Here is a 23501-nt window from a genome sequence, read left to right as displayed (position 1 = left end):
GGAAGATCTCATTTTACGCGTAATGTTTTTATGCTTTTATATTTATTTCCTGGAGCCCCTGAAATACTATCATCTGTAATGCTATCAAGACATAAACAAACACAACGAGCACATCTGTTCACCATCACACACGTTGGACAGACGTTTGTGTGATGCTGTGAAGCTAAGTCTGGATTAGAACATCACCTCCTGTAGAGCTGCTCTGTCATTTATGAGCCAGCAGCAGTTGAACACCTGTGAGAAACGTCTAATCCTGTCAAGTGAAGACCGTCTTTGTATTAAACAGAAGGCAAATGCACCTACCTCTTTACCGTCTGGACCTGGTGGCCCTTGTGAGCCCTTTGAGCCCTCGAGTCCTCGCTCTCCTGTGAGGCCGGGAGGGCCAAGCTTCCCACAAGACCCTTGGTCCCCCTAAGAAGAGCACAAGAAGACTTGAACTCAGAAGTGTTGCTGACTGCAGGCTTTTCATTGCTTCTTGGTGGTCAAGGGGTTTGATTCCCTCAAACCTGAGACGACAACACACTTTTACAACGCTAATGCACACCGAGTACTGACAAGTCACGTCGTTCGAGAGGAGGGGACCTTAACGCTCTTTGTGTTACGAACAATCAACATTGTGAAGACTCGGAAAAGATGCTGCGGCGATCACCGACCTGGTCTCCTTTCCGTCCAGTTGGGCCTTCGTTTCCTGTTTGGCCTGGGAGACCCTGATGAGTCAAAAGGAACAAGACTCGTCAGGCGACAACAGAATGTCCTCTGCTGTCCTTGTGCACGGGTAATGTGGACGAACACACCGGTGATGTTTGATCCAAAAAGCAACACGTTAAAAAGTTGCCGATTTCCTTTGTACCTGGTAAAGGTGATAGGACTCATTTATTCTGTTTTTCTCTTAAATATGATTTTTACCTTTTCAAACACCCAAATAAACGTTCAAATAGTGATTGTAATTGTAAGTAACTGTTGAAGCATTATTCAGTTGTGGTTGCAGAATGAAAACACATGGCAGACTTGGTAGGATAAGATCGATGCTCCACCCAGGTGTTCTGGCACTCCCTTTATCTCAGATACAAGTTAATCGGCGTCCAGTATATTGAGAGTGAGGCAGCACGGTTTCTGTACACCCACAGGCACAGGTATGTAGCATTTACACTGTTTTATATACGCCGGCCTGGCTGCTTTTTGTCTTTGTATTTTGTTGAAACAGAATCTCTCCTCTTGCGGGCAGAGAGTCCTCGTCCACTCTGCACGTCTGGAGGTGAAGAGATGAAAACAGAGAGAAAGTACTGACAGCTGCTGATTCTGAGAAGAGACAGCTAGACTGTCTGAAACTACAACTAAAGCCTGTATATGCAGTCTGGGTTTCCTATTTATTCTGCTGAACTATTATCTCCACACAGGTCTCATATTTAACTGGAGACTAGAATAACAGCCGAGCCTTGTAAGCCCCCTAGAATAGACGTGTGTTCCCAATTTGAGGAAACTATTCTATTCCACTCACAGCAGGAGTGCTAAAAAAAAGAGTATAGGACAGGTGGACAAATAATATATTCTGACACTGGGCAGATGAAAACAGTGTTCACTAGGACACAAAACCAACCTGTTGTCCGTCTTGGCCTGGGGGGCCAGCGTCGCCGAGCGAGCCGGGTAAACCCTGGAGGGGACAGCAGCGGGCTCAGTGTCAGCAACTGAACATGAGTGAAGGTTCAAAATCCCACAAGACACGGCGCTTACATGCACTGCAGTTTACCTTGTGTCCTCTTTCCCCTGCTGCTCCTAATACGCCATCAGCTCCCCGTGGGCCCTGAGGTCATCAAACAGACATGTGGTCAGACAACTTGTTCTATATTGTGCAAGTCCAGACACTTTCTTTCAAATGGAAACATGGATGCAGTTCCGCCTCTCCACACTATAAGGTGACTATAGGGATAAAAGCAGCAGTTGATGGTTGGTACCCACTCACTGGGATTCCTGCAGGCCCGTGTGGCCTTTGAGGTCCTGGGGGCCCTTGGCTTCCCCTGGGTCCAGGTTTCCCAACTGCTCCATCAACACCTGGGAGACCTGGAGAGCCCTAGAAGAGAGATCAATCATCATTTTGTTTTATTTTTTGGGGGGGGGGGGTTCAAATGTCAAAAGAATGAATAATGTGAGCTGTTGCAGCTTCAGTGCACAGATTATCAAGAACATTTAGTCAATTAATTGTCAATTTAAATGTGAAAAATGCATTATGAGATGCACGCAAAGAAATAGACACATTCACAGCCAGACACACAAACTGGGAAATTGATTTATATAAGTCAGTGGTCCAGAGCCCCGACAGCTCAGCGGTCATTTTCCAGACTTTGTGATGATTGGTTCAAGGCCTGAGAGTAAAACCATGGCAGCATGAATCACTTAAGTCACCTTTGCATTCAGTTTGGGAGCAGTGGGCTTTACCAATTTCATGGTTCAGTGAGTTCTTCCTCAATTAAACTGGTGTTTTTGTTTACATTAAATCTCATTTATCATATTGCATTGATATCAATTTAAAATGCCACTTGGATGCAAACACAATTTGCCCTGAAACACACAAAATGAAGGAGTGTTGTGAAAAATCAGTCCTATGAACTTGACTTTAGTCTGAACTAGAACTTACTGGTGGGCCCTGTATCCCTTTGGAGCCTTCATCTCCAGACCGACCCTGAGAGAAACAACACAAGTCAGGAAGGAATAAATAAAAAGCCATGGTCTGATGGTTCTGAACGGTTCCGAGAGGATTTATTAGTACTTTAAGACTGGATGTCATCATTTTATGAATGGTATTTTAAAGGATGAATATGATTTACTGTGTCCTATTTCCAAGGGCCTTTAAATGGCACCATTACTGACAAGACAAAGTTCAGAGAAGTTAGAACAGCAACACGTAAACGCTCCTCCAGAAGCTTCCATGACTCCTAAATCCCCCCTTAAGTTTAATGCAAAGGCCACTCTTAAAGTTATGAGATCACCCCAAAAGAAGCTACAGTAAGCATGAAGCTAATGCTAGAATAAAAAGCTAAAAGCTGAGATACTGCTTTTGAAGAGAGAAACTTATAAAAATGTTGTCCTTTTAGTCTTCATGTGATTGACATTGCTTTGAATTCTGTCCTCTTTAATGAATCGTGGCCTTGTATTGTAGTTTTGGGTCACTTGGGTCACACTCTTTTGAGCATATTTAGAAAGAATATGAAAAACTTTATCTGTGCACATTGTTAGCTTGTGTGTCTGTAATTTTCTGCGATTGTTTTACAAATATAATTTCCCGTGGGACTGTAAGTGATACCGAGTCAAAGTTAAGGAATAAAAAACACTGGCAATACCGTTTATGTATATCAACGACATATGGAAGAAGTACAATCTTGTGTTCTCTTATTTTAAAGCACAACCTCCCAAATTAAATGGTTCTCTCACCTGAGGTCCCCGAGGTCCTTTATCTCCAGAAGTACCTGGCAGACCCTGACAAAGACAAACAGGCAAAGCAAGTCAGAACATGCCAATCGCACCCACGACTCTGTTTCAACAGATATCTGCAGATGAAATCAAACTCTTTAAGCAACTGGACAAGATGTGTGTTCTGGTTGTCCCGGGACTATTGATCAATTGCACCTTAACTTTGGTTGAATGCAAGTAAACCGTGTGGAGAAAAAAAGGAGGAACCCGTTGGCTAAAATCTGACAGCCATCTTGATTAGTGTTTGCTTGACTGATCACATACTGCTTTATGGCTGCATCATTTTAATTTTTTTTACAAACTGGATGGTGAGTGTGTTGTCACACCTTTAACAGAAAATCACAGCTTTAAAAAGTTTCACTTTTTGACAGCAACATTCTCCACAGGCTCTGTCTACTATACTCTTAATACGGTTTTCTTTTATTCCCTTTGAGAATAAAGTCTGGAATCAGTAAAATGCAGAACTGCACTCGGGCTGTCCATCCGTCCCTTTTGTTGACAGGATTATTCTCTCCCGTGATGAGTGTGGCTTTCATTGCATTCAGTGATGTGGGCACTAAAGCGCTCTGTTTACTACTGTACTCAGCGCACAGGCCAGGAGCTGATGAACATAACGCGGTAAAGTCTACTCTATGACAGATTGATGGATTTCACCACCGCAGTGGGCGGACCATGTGAGTGAGCACAACGTGTGTCCTATGACACTGCGGGGAATACTGCACAAGAAGTGAACTTCACAGAACAGTCCCAGCCTGTACCATTACTGAGAGTAACTCTTTCCATGCAAGAGGGACTTTCTTCATCCCAAATCTAAGCACCCAAAAAAAGGAAGGCTGATTTATAAGGTGCAGAAACTCTGATGAGTTGCAGGATGAAAGTTTGACCTCAAAGCTGAATCCAACCAGGAGCAACGCAAAGGGTACGCCATCAATCCGGCTGAAGGGACGGATAGGTCTAATTATCAAAGTAAAAAGAAGAAAGGTGTGTCTGTGTGTGCTAACCTTCGATGCTCGACTATATACACACAAGTGTGTCTTGAAAAAGTATTTAGCGAGTATACTCCCCTACCCTCATATCGCTCCTCAGATTGTGGTTTAATTGGGTGGTTTGCACGTGAGTCACATAATAGTTAGCTTTGCGTGCGGGTCACTTGTTTTGTACTGTATTTTCTTTTGTGTCCTCTTCATATTTGTTCTACTCCACCGCCAAACGATGGACAGTGGAACAGTAACATGCGGAGAAAACTGATTTGTCATTGAGGATGTCCCCCTGGGCTGCCGCGGACAGGCTGGAGGGCAGAGCACGGAGCAATTCATTTGTACTCCATCACCCATTAGATTTGCCACCAGTGACCAACAAAACCAATGACTGGAACCCGTTTGCCTCTATAAATAGCCAGTCCCTTCACGCCGGCTGCACACTTCACTGGTTAACTTTTATTTACTAAAGCCTCCTTGGTGTGACCCCCATCATAGCTGCTGTCTTAATCAAATCCTGTGAGTAGTGCTCAAGAAATAAAAAAATAAAAAATATGAACCATAAACACTTACTGCAGGTCCTGGTTTCCCAGCAGGCCCAGGTAAACCTCGTAAACCTGGCTCGCCCTGGTGCAGAGCAAAGACAGGAGACTGAATGGTTTCTCACGGCACATCTTCAAGAGTCCCTTCTCCAATACGTTTTCAAATATATCATTGAAAATGTCTCAACATGAATTTCCTCCTTATGATTTACAGATAACTTTCAGATAAAAAATCCTTTTCTGAACGCCACTGTATAACATCCTCGACATGTTTGAGGCTTTAACATTTGAGATAAGTGAGAGAAAGATGAGCTTACCCTTTCTCCTGTGAACCCCGGAGGTCCACGCATGCCCACGGTCCCCTGGATGCCCTGGTGGTAAAAGGAACGGCAGGAGGAGGAATTTCATTTATGATCAGTTGATGTCACAAAGGCTCACACAGTACCGCACAACATTTGCCAGATAATGTTGGGGTCCCATACAGACGAAGGGCAGAACTCAAGACGGCTAATGACAAATACCATTTAAACTGTAATTACTATTTTCTTTTGAATTGTAATAACTCTTTTATCACTTAGAAGTGTGTATTCAAGTTAATCTACATGCAGTTCACAAATGCCTCTTCCCTTTCTATTACTGAAAGAATTTTCTGAGCTGAGCTCACTTTGAAGGACATCATTTACGAGAAACAATGTCCTTTTGCAGCAGGAAAGAAAATAAATTGAGTATTTGTGTATGTGTGAGATATAATTAAATTATGTGTATAATCATGCCGAACCGTAACTGCCTGATGCACCTTCAAATTGCCTAATTTTTTTTAATTAATCATACATTTTATTTGTATAGAGCTTAAAAAGATAATCAAAGGCACTTTACATGGTAAAAATTGAATGCAAACACTATGAACAAGGTAGAGAGATGATGTAACAGGAAGAAACAAAACATAGATAACTAACATCACAGGTTCAAAGCTGATTTTAAAAGGTGACTGCAGTTATGAAAGTGACAAGTTATGGGGCGAGAAGGTTTGGATGAGTGTTTCAGTGGCTGAAGAGGAGAAGATAAGGAGGGTTGTGGCGTTCAAAAGAGAGGGTTGTATCAAAGATGATACCAAGGTTACAGACGTGTGTGGAAGCAGGAACAGTGGTGCCATCGATGCAGAGGGAGGAGCTGGATTTTCGATTTGTCGCGGTTGAGTTTGAGAAAGTTGGCTTGCATCCAGGTGTGAGTCAGTTGGTGATGGTAGAGTAAATAGTGGGTGGGCCGGATTTGGTGGAGATGTAGGGCTGTGTGTCGTCGGTGTAGAAGTGGAAATGGAGACCGTGGTGGCGTATGGGGTGAGGGGCGGGGGGTGGGGGGGTTTGATTGTGTCAAAAGGCTCCACTGAGGTCAAAGAGGATGAGGATATTGAGGGAGGGGTCATCAGAGGAGAGGAGGAGGCCATTTGTGACTTTGATTAGGGCGGTTTCTATGCTGTGATAAGATCTGAATCTGGGATCATTGTGACCTCCTACTCTGTATGACTCTTATGCTCACCAGTATTTTTTGTCAACAGGTAAGAATCTCAAAGTGCCTTCATGTGCTGGTGGTTCTCATGTTGTGTATTCCGCGTACATCATGTAAATGTCGCAAAGTGATAGTACAGGTGCATTCCTTGTATGTCCCCTGCTGAGGAATCACTTACATACATGCCTACTGAGCCCTGAGGTCCCTCCATGCCTGGCTTCCCTGTGAAACCCTGAGAAAACAAACACAAAAACTCAGAGCCTCAAAACACAATGTCATCACACACACACACACACACAAATAGCTGTGTGTGCCTGTGGACTTACCTTGTCTCCCAGGAGTCCTGGTGATCCTGGAGGTCCTGGTTTCCCCGGTGGGCCCTGTCAAATAAAAGCGCTCTGTCACCAATGGTTCAAAGGTTCAGTCAATACCATCTGTTGTATTGATCGAGGTGCATTTGACTGACTGGAAGACACTTCAGAGGATGGACATCACCACCTGTTGGCTTATTAAAGCATGTGTTTCACAGGGAATAGATTTACAGTCAACCCATACGTCCTTCCTCGAGCTCTATGCTTCAGATTATCTGTTCATTTGCTGGATGCCTCAACCCGTTACTGTCGTCCAGACGACACATCTACAGATAACAATAACGGAGCGTACCGGAGAACCCGCCGGGCCATCTGCTCCTCTCTCTCCAACTATTCCTTGGAAACCCTGGGAAAGAAGCAAAAGCAGTCGAACAATTGCGAAGACAAAATAAATTACAATGTACAAAAGTGCACTGAGCTGCCAAAGTATTGGTTTAAATGACTTTTTTATTTTACTGCTTAATGTGACACGTAATTGTGTCTTGGCCATTTCATTTGGCCTTGTCATTATGGATAATGTATCGGTGATTATGATTGAATTTTTACTCTTTGGTAGACGTTGGCCTTTGTTAACTTGAGCAATTAATAACATGGTGACTGTTAATTTGGTAATACCAAATGTATTACTCTTAGTTCTTCTGGAGTTATTACTTACTTCAAGGAAGACTTCACCCACAAAATGATCATTTGTATGGAAATTACTCATCCAGCGTCACAGGAAATTATTCCCTGAACTGGAGACTTCTCTGAACTTCTCGGAAGCTGCCTGTGACGCATGAGACCGCGTACGCACAAATGTTTCAGCAAAGATACACGTGTTTGTGAAGTGGCGAGCAATACAGCTGGATAATTGAGACTTAAATTAAGTTGTTTGAGAGTGCATAGACGGATGTTCTGACTTTTTTTTCTGTTTCTGTACATATTTGACATCATTTATTTGATGTAATTGATTCTGTTGTTCGACACAGCCCCATTTATACCAATTCATCCAGATTTTTCTACGTGAACGTATACAAGGGGAAATACTGTATGGAAAATAATTTTGGGGGTGAAGTGTTCCTTTAAGAAGTAAATCGAGATCTGTGGAAACAAAATATTGATAAAAGCCACTGAATGGAAGTAAAACTCTGCAGCCAGTGTCCAACATCTGGTGGGAAGCTGTTACAGCAGCAGATTAATGCCCAAAGTTTAAGAACCACATGTCCAACAATCTCATATCGGTAACAGCCCCTGACACTTTGAGTGGACACACCTGACACCTTAACTGGGTGGTAGCAGGTTCTGCTTAGCCTTAGAAAAAACATTTTCCTCGAGCAGTGTTGTGTTTTCCTGCTCTGGAATCAATAAACACCTACATATTCATTCTTGGGCTGTCTTGTAAAACTGTAATGATTTGTTTTTATTTGGCCGAACCCGCGAGCTTGTGGCAAAGAGGCTAAAAAAGACGAGCTGCAGGGATGATGTCATGAACCGAATGCCGGGGTCACTCTGGGGCCAACTGTCTTACCGATGGTCCTTTACTGCCTGCGCTGCCGGCTGCACCCGAGGGACCCTGGAACAGAGAGAGACAGGGAAAATACCAACAATGCAATGCAGAGGTCATTCAGAGTGCAAAACACTGTTTGTTTTTTTGAGCAATTGAATCATTCTTTAACAATTTAATCCTAAAAGGTATAGTTATAGACATCCACAGTATCTGCTCATTAAAAATGAAGCTACAGCCACAAGATGCTTAGAAAAGTCTAGTCTCTCTCTCTCTCTGGTCAACAATGGTCAAAAATGGGTTTAGTCAAGGCAGCAAAATCACACCGGGCGAGGTTAGGGAGTCTGAGGTGATAAACAATACCAGCAATCAGGTCGGCGGTGCTCTGCTGCCCTATTTCTCTGTCCCCTTAGTAGCACTCATGTTACAGGTACAACAGCCTTGAGGCGGAAAGGTAGCAGGAAGCTCTGAGTCGCTATCGGAGCATAAATACTGGGGGCAAGGGGGAAGCGGGCTCTGGCCTCATGGTTAAAAAGATCTGCAGGGGATCTATGTGCTGGACTCTTTTGAATCTGGCAACCTCAGGGCAAAGAAAAGTCAAACCCACAACTTGTTTTTACACTCTACAAACAAACAACCTCACAAATGTTAGTCGGTGAGCTCAAGTGCGGCTGGGAGTTGGATTCTGTTGCCTTTGAACGGAGCCGTTTCCAGTCTTTATGTCAAGAAGCTAACTGTCTGCCGGCTGTAGCTTCACATTTCGCAGATAAGAGAGCGGCATCGATCGTCTCGGCGACACCTTCAGCAAGACTGCAATCAGGCATACTTCACCAAAATGTCAAATCAATTTCATTAAAACTTTGGTAATTAAAACTTTTGAAAAGTTTCGACAAATTTGACTAAATACTTGAAACTGCAGTGAAGACTTTTTTAAACCGAGTCTTCCCAATTTAGGGCTGCTAGTAATGATTGCATTTATCATCCATCAATTTGGTTATTATGCATCATTATAATGTTGTGGTTGTCAAATAAAATGGCAGAAAATGGCCCATCCTGAGATCTCAGAGCCTATGAAACAAAAACAAAAAACCTGATATAAAACAAAGAAAAGCAGCAAATCCTCACATTTGAGAAGAAAAACCAGAGCATGTTTGTTATATTTCCTTGGAAATTACGATACGGGGGGCGGGGGATTCTTTTGGGGGAATTTTTTTTGCATTGTATCCCTCTATCAGAACTCAACAAGCAGTCAAGTTGAGTGTCCTCTTCCACCGATGAATACAACAGTGAGGAACAAGAACTCTGCTCAGCTTACTGTCTCAGCTGGTGAGCAGAGCTGTGCTGTACACAGACTGCCCCCTGCTGGCTGAACCGACAACACTACGTGAGAGGAACCTTGACTCAACTTGGGAGTCAATTCTGACAGTTTGAGGCCATTTCCATCTCAGCAGTACGTTCTGCACATCACTCCTTTAAGCCAGAAAATCTTGTACTCGGAAGCAGTTTTCTTTAAAAAGTGACGTGTGGGATGATGTACAGTGAGCAGTCTCTTCCCTCTATATGAAATGTGTGTGTGTGTGTGTGTGTGTGTGTGTGTGTGTGTGTGTGTGTGTGTGTGTGTGTGTGTGTGTGTGTGTGTGTGTCCACATTATCATAACGAAAAAGAATTCACAGAGGATCAACTGTTTGTACAGGATGTGACAGGAAGTAGAGGACACATAGACACAACATTTACAGGTGATGATTGAAATATGATAGAGAATGGGAACCTGTGTACCAGGCTTTCCTTCTACTCCCTCTGATCCAGGTGGCCCCGGCAAACCCTGTGAGGGATCGACCAAACACACACACACACACAGACATACATACACAGACACACACACAGACACAGACAAAATGCTCATCCAGTAGAACTGTTTTCTGCGGTGTTTAACAATCTAAACACTGTGTATTTTTCTCCTTCAGCCGAGTATGAAGGGAGGTTTAAGGTTAGTCGAAACAAGTCCAAACACACAGTATAGGAACATTACATCTTCTCATTAAGGCAAAGAAATCTGAAAATCATTTTAGCGATGTGAATATAAATTAAAGTTTTGAATGTGTCACACTAATATTCGGTATTCACGTTGCATTTTGAACACATGGCCAGAGTTATGGGAAAATCATTGTCAACTACATGTTCAAATAAGTTCTAACAGGCTTTAAGTTTACCGATGGACCCGGTTGACCGGAGTGGCCCCTCTGTCCAGTCCGGCCCTGGAGAAGAGAAGAGGGAGAAAGATGACATCGGAACCAAATCACTCGAGCGGAAGACGGAGCCACTTCCTCGAAGCATGACGAAGCCGTCCATCCTCGTCTTGCTAACAAATAGCTATTTGTCGGGAAGACGAGGACTTGTCGTGATGTTTCTATTGATGTATTATTGAAAGTGTTCTTGCGGTACCTTGTTCCCTCGGGGTCCTGGCTTGCCGTTACGCCCGTCTGGTCCTCTGTTTCCCTTCAAGGAGGTTCAGATGTTAGTGAGTGCTACTGAGGTACAAGGTGCATCCTCATCCACGACAGAACAGAAGTGCCTTCATAGGTGTTAGTGTTACTTTGTAGGTTGTACTTTTGTACTATTCTTGAACTAAGTTGAATTCAGAAAGTAGAAATGACATGAGGTTAAGTTATATTAAATAGCTCAACGTTACTGAATTCACAAATACAACGACCACGGGGCTGAGTTTGAGAACCTCAATAAACGTTTGACGAGCTATATTGACACATGCACTCGCTTAAGAAAAGGTTAGTAATCACACTCAATGTTTTTAATTTAGGATTTCTACTCAAAACGGATGACACGCCACTAAATCTGTCTGACCAGGAGTGTGTTAATTCACACGACTGGTGTGAAAACTTGCTGATTAATCTCACAATATTACGTCGTTAAGTCTGCACGGAGGAGGCCACCGGAGGCTCTAATGTTTCGCAGTTAAATGCTACGTTGGGAGCAACATGTGAGGTCATTTGACATTTCTGAGCGTACAGACTCACAAATCATCACTGACCTTTAACCCGTGGCTGCCCTGTTTTCCCTGAAGACCAGTTTCTCCATTTGTGCCCTGGATGAAGAAATATAAAACCAGTCAAGCAAAACAGGCAGCTTCTTTCTCCTGGCTAAAAAGAGCATGTATATATATATATATATATATATATATATATATATATATATATATATATATATGGACATTTTTTCTTCTTCTTGCAGTTATTTGTTATTATAATATGCACTCAGCATCAGAGTTCATGCTTGAGACCTTAGACATGTGTTCTTTTCTTTGTCAGAAAACATCTCCTCCACATAGCTGCTACTGTGGATCAGTGTTCTCCACTGTACCTCGATGCCTTTGGGGCCAGACTGGCCCTTGGTTCCTGTGAAACCTGGGAAGCCGTTGGGGCCCCTCTCTCCCTGAGGACCCCTAATACCTGCTGCCCCCTGAATGCCCTGAGATGAATACACAAAAAAAGCGTAAAGGAACATTTTCTCTCTCTGAAAAAGGGCACATATCATACAGTGGTACATAAAACGTTAAATGAATAGTTTTGCATTTTGGGAAATATGATTATCTGCGATGTTATGAGTGTTGATGTCACTGTGGAGTTGCAAGGCACCCAGCAGGGACTCCAGGAAGTGGCCGCACAAAATCAAGAAATATTTCTCTCCTCTGTGTCTTTGTTAATTGTTTTCTCTGTACTATGAAAACCTCCCATGTTTATGTAAGTGTCACATGACTGTTGACCCGCTAAATGTGTACAAAACAGGACGCCAAGCTCTGCTGTAAGAAATTCTTATTTTTGTTAACGTAAATATGCACCTTCTCATGGACAGATGGCTCTCAGCAGGAAATGAGGCTTTGCAACCAGCTTGTCCAGCCAGAACAGTCAATAAGTGAGCTTCATACGGTGCTAGTGGGCTATCTTTGTTGTTTGTTGTTTCCTTCTATGTCCAGTGTTTGTGCTAAGCTCAGCTAACATATCGTATTTCCTGTGAGAGGCAGAAACCTGTTTTCTAAAATGTTGCACTATCCCTTTAAGAAGCTCTGTGATGTTGCATTGTTTTCTTCCTTGAGTGCTACTGAGTGAACGGGAAGAAGCTGGCTCCTACTTTGTCGCCTCCGGGTCCTCGATCCCCCTTGTCCCCATCTGGTCCCCTGTTACCCTTTGAAGAAGAAAATGGTCAAAGGCAGTAATGTTTTGTGGCAAATAATGTCAGTAAAGCTATAACGGGCACCTACTATGAGGCCTGGAAAGCCCATGGGACCCTGCCTCCCTGCAGCGCCCTGTGAATAATCACACAAGGGACAATAGCGGATTAGATATTTAAGGATCAACATGCACATGTAGAAACAATATTGAGGTGTATGCAGTTCGTATTCAAATATTTAAAAAGACAAATAGAGGGTACCACTACTATTTTCAAGAAAGCGGCAGTGAGCATCCTTACCTGTGCTATGACTGCGTGGTTTGGCAACATGTCAGCTGAGGACAAGAGACAGCTGGACAAAGTGGTGCGTGCTGCGTGCAGAGTTTCCCTTCGGGGAAGTGTATAAGGCTGCACTACAGAAACAAGGCCCTTCAAGGATTAAAGGCTAACAACCTGTTGAATTTACCTTCCTACTGCTCACAAAACACATCCAGGCTGGAGAGCAGCACCCTGCTGGAGCTGTCCGCTTCTTTAACACTACCAACAGCACCGCGGCCGCTCGGCAGGGGAACTCATTGTGCGATGGGGCAGATTTACCTTTATATTTACATGAAGCGCTTCATCTAGTGAGTCATTTGACCTTGCTGCTAGTTTCTCTCCACGTGCTATAGTGTTTTATCTTTGGTATTTGTATCTGTTAAGATTTGTTTTTACCCATTTCCTTTGTGCCTATTTGATTATTTTATGAGTTTTCTACTTTGTTTAATGTATTTATGCCTTTGTATGAGGTGTTTATTGCAAATTACAATAAGGTATGTCAATGTGGCGATGCAATAGGAAAACTTGAATAAATGCCTTGCACTGATGGAGGTTATTTTAAAGGGCTTTTATGTGATAACAGAACTATCTGTAATGAGTTACACTACAGTGATTTGGCTTTATTGCCAGATTCCTCTGACATTTGTGTGCATCACAAGAACAAAGAGAACAAAAGAAACAGTGGCTTGAGTGTCCCAATAGCTGAGAGTCGTGATCCAATGAGACGTTACAACCAGTAGAGGGCGCTGTGAGGCTGCACTTTGCTGCAGGACCTTCACAGCACTGGTAGGTAACACTGTAACCTGGATATTTGTCTGTTCCTACAATGTGTGTACCTATATTACTGTAACGTAACAACCCCTTCGAGAACAACTTACCATGGGCCCCTCAAAGCCGAGATCCCCCCGGGCACCAACGGGCCCCACAGGCCCCTGATGTGAAAGAAAAGAAAGGACAGAAGTGAGAAAAAGGCGATACATTACTGCAGGGTTCATACACATTTTGACCAGTGGATTTCCATGACTTTAACCACATTTTCATGACCAAACATTGTGTAAAATCTCGGTGTAAACATGAAAAAGTGATAAAATGTAGTGTTTAAACTGACAAGGAGAATTCTAAAGAATGCATATAGTAAACCTTAATGACACAAATAAATGAGAGACAATAGTTTGATTAAAAGAATAAACATTTATATAGATGCCTGTATGTATGCCTGCTCACATTTTGAGCGTCTTGCTTTTAAAAGCATATGTATTATTTCAAACTCAGCAGAAATGAACGTCATGAACATATGACTACAACACATTTACATGATTGTTCAAGGACTTTCCAGGCCTGGAATTAACCATTTTAAAATCCCATGACTTTTGCAGGTTTTACATAATCGTAATCTGTTCTGTATATTCTGCTCTTCACCTGTTGATACAACTTGGCCTGAACCAGAAGCTCTCAAACCGATTCTGTCATTTTCATCAACCATTAAAACTTTAGGGACACAATGAGCCACCGAAAATGACAAGCAACTAATATAACATATCCATGATGAAAGTTAAACTTCACTTGATCAGCATCAAAGAGACAAGGCCTTACCACAACAATGTTACTGAACTTGAGAGTAAGATTTCATGTTTTTGTTTTTTTATTAGCATAGTTGGTTGTTTTTCTTTCCTGTCATGAATGTAAATCTGTCCATTCCATTAAACTTTTCCTTCGACTGTCTGAATAAATCTTTGCTAACCTGACAGTTTCTGGCATGAAATGCATGTTTGCTTATTTATTGTCTGCTCAATTCATTGAACTGGAGTTGCACTTCACATTTTCCCCTCAGTCATGTATGCATGATATACCGAGTTTAATTCCACTTCATTGCATCTTAACCAAACTGGCTTAAAGTGGTCAACCAAGGCACTTCACGCTAGGGCTCTGCTCAAATTAAATAAAACACTACGTACAGGATCGCCTTTAGGTCCAGCAGCACCGACCAGCCCGAGATGTCCCTGTTGAGACGAACACATTGACGTTAACATCCTGTATTTTACTGGCAGCAAAGAGAAAGGATCAGCACCCCAAAGTGTCAAAAGTCCCCATTAACAGTCTGGCCTTGAACTCTACTCACCTGGGTCCCTCGGAGTCCTGGATGTCCCATCTGTCCCTCTACACCTGAGGGCCCCTAGTCAAAAGAAAAAAAGAAGGTTCGAAGTCTCTAAACACGTCCAGCCTGTTAAATAACTGCCGCATACGTATATTTATATATACACACAACATATATACCTGTGGGCCTTTGGGACCAACGCTGCCAGCAGGTCCCATGTCGCCCTGAAAAAAATTAATAGACAGTGTATACAAAGACAAGTGTATTCTGCAAAGTCACCTGCAAACTAAGTTTGGTCACTCAGTCTGACGTCTATGAGACTTTTCAGACATAAAGTGTACAAGAAATAACATTTGCATAATTTTGAGTTTTAGGCATGTTATTTAATTATTGTTCTTGATTCTCTGATAATTTAAGAGTCAATAAATCCTTCATCTTTTTAAAATATGTAGTTTAAAATGTTGACACGGACCGGTACCTTGATTAAAATAACAGATTTCTATAGATTGAAAAATATATGAAAACATTTTCAATAAAATACATAACATGTGTCATCTTTAGACATTTCAATGCGAAAAAGAGACATATTATACTTTCAATTATTGAATTGGTTCGGGCTTGTGATATGTGAGAATCTTTGTGTTATATCAGTGTAACTTCAATACCATTGAGCATTTGGAGTGTTGGTTGGACAAAACAACACATTTAAAGAGGACAATGTGTCACCCATGTTCAACATCATGATTAACAAAAAAATTGAAGCAATCATTTGTTGCACGCCTTGCAAGAAACTCAGTTGTTGTGCTGTCATCTTACCCTCGAGCCGTTAACTCCTTGAGCACCAACTCGTCCTGTGAAACCTGCTGCGCCCTGGGACACGCACACAGAAGCGTGTTTCATACATGTATTGATAATAGGCAACAGACCAATATTTTGTTATCTAATCAGTCTGTGTGCTCACCGTCAGCCCTGGCGGACCTGGAGGGCCGTCCAGTCCACTCTCCCCCTGGTGACAAACAATATGTAAGAGCAGGAGTAAGCATTGGTTAGTTGGTAAAAGATCATTCAACCAAAGAAGTAATAATTAGGCATTTATCACTCAATTATTTAGTATAACTTTGCAAGTTTGTACTAAAATAGCCTGTAAACAGACGGATTAATCTCAACCTTCATTTGCGTCATTAGGAAATTGTTCCAGCTGCAAAACATGTAAAAGATGTCTGCCTTCTTTTGCCCAAAGCATGCTGGGAAACGATTAAGAAAATTGATGGAGCGACAACATTTCGCCAAAGAGCTCATGCTGCAAAATCCAGGTCCTCTATGGCCAAATGATGACGCTGGTTTCAAAAGTCTGATCTTTCCTTTGGTTTCTCTAATACATTTTATAATAACAAGCTGTTTGAAGTTTTTAGTTTTTTAGCTCGACCACAAAAAGAAGCGGAGCTCAACTGACACCGACATGACAATGCAGAGGCTTATTAATCGTTTGATGCAGTCTTCACTTCTTTCAGTTGCTTTGGGATGTTTATTTCATGATAGAATGTGTTTTGTTTTTGTTGAACTACCCCTTTCAATGCTAAGATCGCCACGTGACGTCGTGAAGTAGTGGTGAACCAGTGTGGTGACAACATTCACTTCTAGAGGAATCATTCACAACTGTGGCAAGTAGAAAAAAAAAGCTTGAGAGCAAATCTTAAAAGGAACTTGTCGAGCGGCACATCACTCACATCAGGCCCACAGGGCCCCTCTGGCCCGGAGCCACCTCGAGTCCCCTTAGGCCCCTGTAGGGAAGATCCAAGAGTTAAATGTCACCTTAACAACAATACATCAATAACTTACATAGGTCCCGCTGTTCCAAGATTACAGAGTGCACGTGTTAACACTAAGTCAAATAATATCAAAGTAAAACTAAAAATAGACCAAAGAGAAAATGGGAGTCAGTGCCTCGTCGCCTGTAAATTTAAAGAGTCTGGATTAGGGATTAAAAGGGATTCTGAGGCTCATGTCTTTCTTTCTCAAAAGCAGATTGTTTGTTTTGTTGCTCTTATTTCACACTAGTTGGATGCGTAATAATTGATTTACACAAGCACAGCTGCTTCGCTTCTCATTGTTTTAAACGGATCCTGTAATTTGTTGGCATCTTGTCTCGCAGATTGTTCAGGAAATGTTCTTCATGTGTAAGGAGCTTACTGTCGCTGATTAAGGAGGAATGCTTCTGGTTTGTGAACCACCTATTTTCCCTCCGAGGTTTATAAATACGATGTAAAAAGTCAAGACACTCACTGGTTGCCCGACAGGACCAGGTGGGCCCGGTAAACCAGTAGAGCCCTGAACAAAGACACAACACAGTCCAAGATCGTTACGCTGTCATGTACTGTTCAAAAAGAGAAGTCATGAGAGCGACAGGCAGTATGGGATTGTGAGAACAAATTCTAATTATGTTTGAAATATGCATGCTGGTGATAATTAAACTGCATGAGTACCTTCTCACCAGGTTCCCCAATGTCCCCTCTGGGACCTTTGAGGCCAATGAGACCCTGAAGAGGTGAAGAAGAAAAGTGTCAGTCAATTTCACAAAAGCAGAAGTTCTTATGCTACGAGGGCTCGACATGACAGCTCGTCGAGTGGCTTATGGTCATAAACCAACAGATAATTAATGTTATCAGGCCTGCAAATGTACTGTTTTGTATATTCTCAACGCTCTGATTGGGAGTTGGTCAGACCGCTGTTTTCAGCTAGAAAGGTCTAAAAACGGTACACTACCAACCTACCACCAAACATCAGACATAAAACTACAGGACAGAAACTATTTTTGAAGTCTGGTGGTTCGGCAGCTAATACTTCTGTCTCTTTCCAGACGGCAGCAGGGTGAACGAGTTGTGGCTGTGGTTGGTCTTTAGCTCTTCGCAGACTCCTCTAGATTGATACTTGTGATGTTCGGGGTGGTTTTAATCTCTGGTTTGTAGAGCCCTGCGGTCCTGAGAGCGCGCACATCCAATATCAGTCTGTAATGTTTCCATTTAGATTTCTATTGCTCCACTGTAAAAGTTGATGAGAACTTGGCACAGGATTTGTGCCTCTTAAGTTTTCTTGAGAAATACAGGCGAGACAATTTTCTCCCTCGGGAGCTGGTGGAGACCAAACACTGAGCGAAAAGCCAGAAAACGACAACCTGATGAATGTGTAAAAGGGCAAAGGTTTGCTTACAAATTTGCTATGTCAATTTAAAAAGGGATGTGTTTAAAGCTTCTCTCCCCTGTGCCCCCCCCCCCCCCCCCCTCCTTCTCCGCCTTTCAGGTTTAAATCAAAAAGTCCAACCTCACTTTTAAAGGTAGAACAGTTGAAACTGTAACAGGCTCGATATCAAACCTCATTTGTTTTTTTTACCAACAAAAAAAGTGTGGAGAGAGCTGTGTGGAGTCAAAAGTAATGAATGGCTGCTTGTGTTTTAACAAAATGTAACATTTGAGAAGCCCCAGGCCTAACTAGACCAGTCAGGTGAAACTGCTCCAGTGACAGCTGCTCGCGTATAAATCTTATCCACAGAAATGTTATGTTAGTGACAGTCTAAGTGCTGAATTGATAAACTGTGGCATTCATGAGCTGGCGCTCACACTGCATTCAGTATAACCATTCATTCTTAGCTACAATTTCACAAACACTAAATCTAAAATGTAAGTGGGACTGACCGGTTGTTCTTACAAAAGCAGCTGTGCTGCTTTTTTTACCTTACCTCGTCACCCTTTTCCCCTTTGGACCCTCGTTCTCCCCGGTATCCCCACGGGCCCTGATGTAAATCAGAGACACGGCGGAGCCATTAGAACAAGAAATAACAGGTATGTTGTACATGTACCACTGTTGAACTGTTTACCATACAGCACGTGCCCACCTGTGATCCAGCAGCACCAGGTGACCCGGGCTGACCGTCGTCTCCGTTTACCCCGTCTCTCCCTGAGGCCCCGGCTTTTCCTGGAAGGCCCCTGAGGCCCCGCTCGCCCTACCAGACGACAGAGATGATTACGGCGGTATACTAACCGCTTCTTTGGCAAATAGTGATGACAGCTTTATGAAAATAAATAAAAAGCGTATTTCAAATAAAATGAAAAATATAAAAAAAAATGAAGAGAGCAACATCACAAAACTCCGAAGCCGCAGTGAGCTTCCCACCGGGGAGGCCATGTTGTAAATTATCGGTTTGCACTGGGAAGACACTGACCCTCTCCACCACTCAGTGGAGCCATTCATCACACAGGCGAGGCCTCACCTCAATAACAACACACTGTCAAGGAGACTGTAGCCTGCAATAACTCTGCCTGGAGACGGGAGGAAAACATGCGCATATTCCCCGTGAATGGCTGCACCACCTGTGCTGGCAGCGGACAGCTTCATATTTGAAGCTGCAGAGGATGACGGATACGGTGTTGCACGTCGTGTGAGTTTGGGTTTTTAATCTACATTTTAGGGATCTCTAGGAGATATTCAGAGCATTAATACAACAGCAAAAACAACTGTAAAAGGTATACTGGAGTCATGTCTACCTGCAGAGAATGAAGTATCCCACTGTGTGTGTGTGTGTGTGTGTGTGTGTGTGTGTGTGTGTGTGTGTGTGTGTGTGTGTGTGTGTGTGTGTGTGTGTGTTGTTATCCAAGCTTCTGTGCATTTCTTTTTCTTTTAATCGGGCCGGCCATGCCCGGCTTACGGTGCATGTGAGCGTGCCCCACTGGCTCGGCAGGGGTACGTCCAGATTGCCACGGGGTTTTTCTCCCACCGATCACATGCATACACATATATGACACGGGTACGCCAGCGCTGATGAACGGTGAGGTCACTGGCAAGACCGCCTGCGGTTAATTCACGAGCAGAAATGTGTTTTCATCGGTGGAAGCTGCAGAGTCTCAAACACAAGCAGTGGACCTACGCTCTCCGCCACACTGGATCTGAACAGAGCCCACACCAAAAGGCTGTTGAGCGTTTCCAACCAACCCACACCACACTGTTTGGTCCTCATACCCACATTAGCCAGCCGAGACCTCACACCATAAATGGAAAAGGGCTTTCACGTTCCATACGCTCAGTGGACTTCTAAGACGTGTGTGTATCTTAAAATGTTTTTCCGAGAACCAAACAAATTAAGTCAATGTGACTAAACTACAAGAAGGGGGGATGTGAAACATTCAGACGAATTGAGAAGTAGATCCACTCCAGCTCACTATTCACAATTAATTAAACAAATGTGGAAGATCTGAACTTGGCAATAAAAATGCTTTCATTGTTTGTTCTCTCAATGAGAGAATGGTTACATCATAGGGAGTTACATGCACAAGCGTTTCCAAACACCCACTAGCTTTAACCACACTCACTCTGCCCCGTCATATTACAATATATTTACTGTTCCAGTCTATTTTTAAAAACACATACTGTGTTCAATCCCACAGAAATATTTTTTTTAAATCAACATTTGTCCTAACAGTACATTTGTCAGAGTAAATTTCATTCAAATTGAAAATATAACATTTGTTAGAGAGAGAGAAAAAATCTTGCCTTCAATTAATAATTTAGAATATGTCTTACTTATTCGGTGTTGATATTTAACTCTACATGATGATAAATGGCTCTATGTAGCAAAAATTTAAAACAACTCTACGGCCATTTCACTAGATTTAGAGTTTAATTCCTCTCTGTATAGAACTACATACAGAGTGTATAGAACTACATACAGAGTCTATAGAACTACATACAGAGTGTATAGAACTACATACAGAGTGTATAGAACTACATACAGAGTCTATAGAACTACATACAGAGTCTATAGAACTACATACAGAGTCTATAGAACTACATTTCTGTACTACAATCAGTATAGAATTGGAACCATAAGCAGTGACTGTTTTTCAAACATCTCAGTTGACAAATTACACCAATAAAGATACTTCTGGATCAGGAAGTGATAATTTGGGTGCTTACCATCTCTCCAGGCGTTCCTGGTTGTCCTCGCTCCCCAGCGTCACCAGGTGGCCCCTGAGAATGAAACGCATGAAAACATACCAAACGTTGACCAATTTAAAAACACTCAACACAGAGAGACCATTCTAAATGTCATTGATTCAGGTTCATCGTCTTTGTTGCATTAGTGATAGTGAATGGATCTTGAACCTTTATGCCAGGCCTGCCCATCTCTCCAGGTGGTCCTTCAGGGCCTTCTTTACTCTGCAAGCTCACAGAAAAGAAACCAGCCATGGTCAGCATGAACTTACAAAACAACTGAATCCCAATAAAGAACAGATATTAATCGCCACAGCATACTTACAGGCCAACCAGTGCGCAGTAACTGGTAGAAATTGGTTTTCTGCAGAAAGAGTGGAAACACGCAGGCTAAGTTACAGATACAGAAGTACACACAAGGCTAAGTCACAGATACAGTAGTACACAGAAGGGTAAGTTACAGATACAGAAATACACAGAAGGGTAAGTTACAGATACAGAAGTACACACAACATGACATCAACAGAGTACATTGATTATATCAATCCTCATGTGTGAACACATGACTTGAATTCCACCGTCTTCCCCCAAACACCATAGTGTCTGTAGTACAGCTCGCTGTGCCTCATCCCTGACCCTCATTCAGAATGAAAGCAGGTATGTGAATCACCTCTGCAGGTTCCCCACATAAAGATCAAAGCACACACAGTAACAAATCGCCTTCACAAACTACAAACAGACTTTTTTTTCTGTCGTCTTTTTCTTTTTCAAAAACTGCAGTTCTCCATCATGCTGACATGCTAGTGAGTGTATTCTATAACATACAGCTGTGTCCACTGCTGAGAGATTAAACAGATGAGGACAGAGCATCAGCTTGCACGCACCATGACTGCGGGGTGAAAGGTTTTATAGATAGTCTGGGGAGGTTGGGTCAGCCTCGAACATTTGCTGTCCACGGTTTCTTTTCAAGATTCAAGATATTTTACTGTCATATGCACAGATAACAGACAGTTACTCCGTACATGGCCGACAATGGATTGCTTTAGTGTTTACGGAGAGAAGAGCAAGCTAAAGTCATCTTGTGTGGGGGCATGACTGGAAAGATGTTTTGAAGGAACACTAGGAAATGTGATAGCTTATGAGGATTTAGATGGAAAGCTTAGGATCAATGAATCATTTAGCTCGCCACATTCAGTGGTGAGATCTGTCCAGGATGTGTTTAGCCTAGCTTAGCACCATAACACAAAAAAGCACAGGCATATGGAAACAGTCCACCTCCTTCAATAGCGGGAAAATACATCTTCTGAAAACTCATGAATTGCCTTTTGTAATGTTATATCTTGTCAACATACAAGCCCTGATGACAATAAAGAAGCAGCTGGGTTTTCTCTCTCTGACGAGAGGACTTAGGAGTTGTTGCGTGTGGTCACAAACACCCACTTGTTGCGCAGCACAATGGTTGTTCAAACTGCTTGTTAAGTCGTAACATGTGAGAGTTAAAGGGACAGCGTCTCTGTTTTTTTGTGGAATCTCATCTGAAAGTAGAAACTAGATGTAATACAACTGACTTCCTGGAGGGGTCCACTCTTAATTCAGCCAATGGCACTCGGCCTTTAGTAGGCATATACCAGCAACACGGCTGGTTGAATCTGTGTCCATTATCAATAAGAACCGAACATGAAAGGTCAGCTTCTATAAGATATTGTGCCTCCAACAACCAATTTCTGAAATAAAATAAAATTAAGTAAGTAGTAAAAGCTACAGCAAAGTCAAGAGAATACAGTCACAAACATAAGAAATGTAACTATGTCGCTATATATCTGTAAGCAGTTCATCCAGAGGGGACATTAATGTCTGGACATGTCATTGCAATTTGTCTAATAGTTGTTGAGTTGATTCAGTCTGGACCAAAGTAGTGGACCAATAGGCCGACAGACATTTCCATCCCTAAGGCCATGCTGCTGTGAAGGCTGCAAATAATCATTGAGTGCAAAAACTATTAAAAAATATATATATATATATATATGAAAACATCCTAATAATTCTGATTACAACGATGATCTTTCGGTTTCTTTTCTACAATCAGATGACTTGGACTTTTCTCAAGCTTAAATAATGAAGGACGACTGACTGTTTTCTGAGAGATAAATTAAGATGGAGAGGAAAACAACGTGCTGTAAATATTGCACTAAGTACACTGTGGTTACCATCTTACCTGAAAGGCAGCCCATTCCTCCGCCGTGTTCTTCCACAGGTAGAGGGATGGTAAACCTGCCGGTCCTGGGGGTCCTGGCTCCCCCGTTTTTCCTCCACGCCCTTCAGGGCCCAACTTACCCTGTAAGAGATAAAAAAGGAAGTGGCATGTCTATGCAAGGCAAATCAAATCATATTGAATTCTCAGTGTCATGGCACGTTGTTGCTTTTTAACATGACATCATAGAAGTGATTTGATACAGCATTGGGGATCAGGCATTAATAATAAACATATGGGCTTATTAAAAAAGGAAGGGATGTGAGTTTATAGCTGCATGTATTAAAATGTCAAAGGTGAAACTGAGCTTTAACTAAAATATAACCTC

The 23501-nt window shown here is 42.4% G+C and overlaps 1 protein-coding gene across 1 annotated transcript in view; it reads right to left on the bottom strand.

Moving 5' to 3' along the window:
• si:ch211-196i2.1 (collagen alpha-2(I) chain) overlaps positions 1–23501 on the bottom strand; it is a 77851-nt gene that overhangs the window by 9010 nt on the left and 45340 nt on the right. The window contains exons 8-38 of the mRNA XM_068574196.1: positions 23138–23257; positions 21248–21286; positions 21094–21147; positions 20905–20958; positions 18830–18937; positions 18674–18727; positions 17424–17477; positions 17224–17268; positions 16668–16721; positions 15902–15946; positions 15757–15810; positions 15120–15164; positions 14965–15018; positions 14801–14845; positions 13724–13777; positions 12619–12663; positions 12489–12542; positions 11721–11828; positions 10788–10841; positions 10556–10600; positions 8369–8413; positions 6817–6870; positions 6681–6722; positions 5302–5355; positions 3427–3471; positions 2633–2677; positions 1961–2068; positions 1748–1801; positions 1598–1651; positions 654–707; positions 304–411 (exon numbers count right to left, since the gene is read on the bottom strand). Coding sequence (XP_068430297.1) covers positions 304–411; positions 654–707; positions 1598–1651; positions 1748–1801; positions 1961–2068; positions 2633–2677; positions 3427–3471; positions 5302–5355; positions 6681–6722; positions 6817–6870; positions 8369–8413; positions 10556–10600; positions 10788–10841; positions 11721–11828; positions 12489–12542; positions 12619–12663; positions 13724–13777; positions 14801–14845; positions 14965–15018; positions 15120–15164; positions 15757–15810; positions 15902–15946; positions 16668–16721; positions 17224–17268; positions 17424–17477; positions 18674–18727; positions 18830–18937; positions 20905–20958; positions 21094–21147; positions 21248–21286; positions 23138–23257 — 1848 coding nt within the window. The remainder of the gene's footprint in view (positions 1–303; positions 412–653; positions 708–1597; positions 1652–1747; positions 1802–1960; positions 2069–2632; positions 2678–3426; positions 3472–5301; positions 5356–6680; positions 6723–6816; positions 6871–8368; positions 8414–10555; positions 10601–10787; positions 10842–11720; positions 11829–12488; positions 12543–12618; positions 12664–13723; positions 13778–14800; positions 14846–14964; positions 15019–15119; positions 15165–15756; positions 15811–15901; positions 15947–16667; positions 16722–17223; positions 17269–17423; positions 17478–18673; positions 18728–18829; positions 18938–20904; positions 20959–21093; positions 21148–21247; positions 21287–23137; positions 23258–23501) is intronic.

The sequence above is a fragment of the Clinocottus analis genome, unplaced genomic scaffold (genome assembly GCF_023055335.1).
Source record: "Clinocottus analis isolate CAN_PGR_092001 unplaced genomic scaffold, fCliAna1.0.p SCAF_13, whole genome shotgun sequence".
Taxonomy (NCBI): domain Eukaryota; kingdom Metazoa; phylum Chordata; class Actinopteri; order Perciformes; family Cottidae; genus Clinocottus; species Clinocottus analis.
This window is presented reverse-complemented; position numbering and strand designations above follow the sequence as displayed.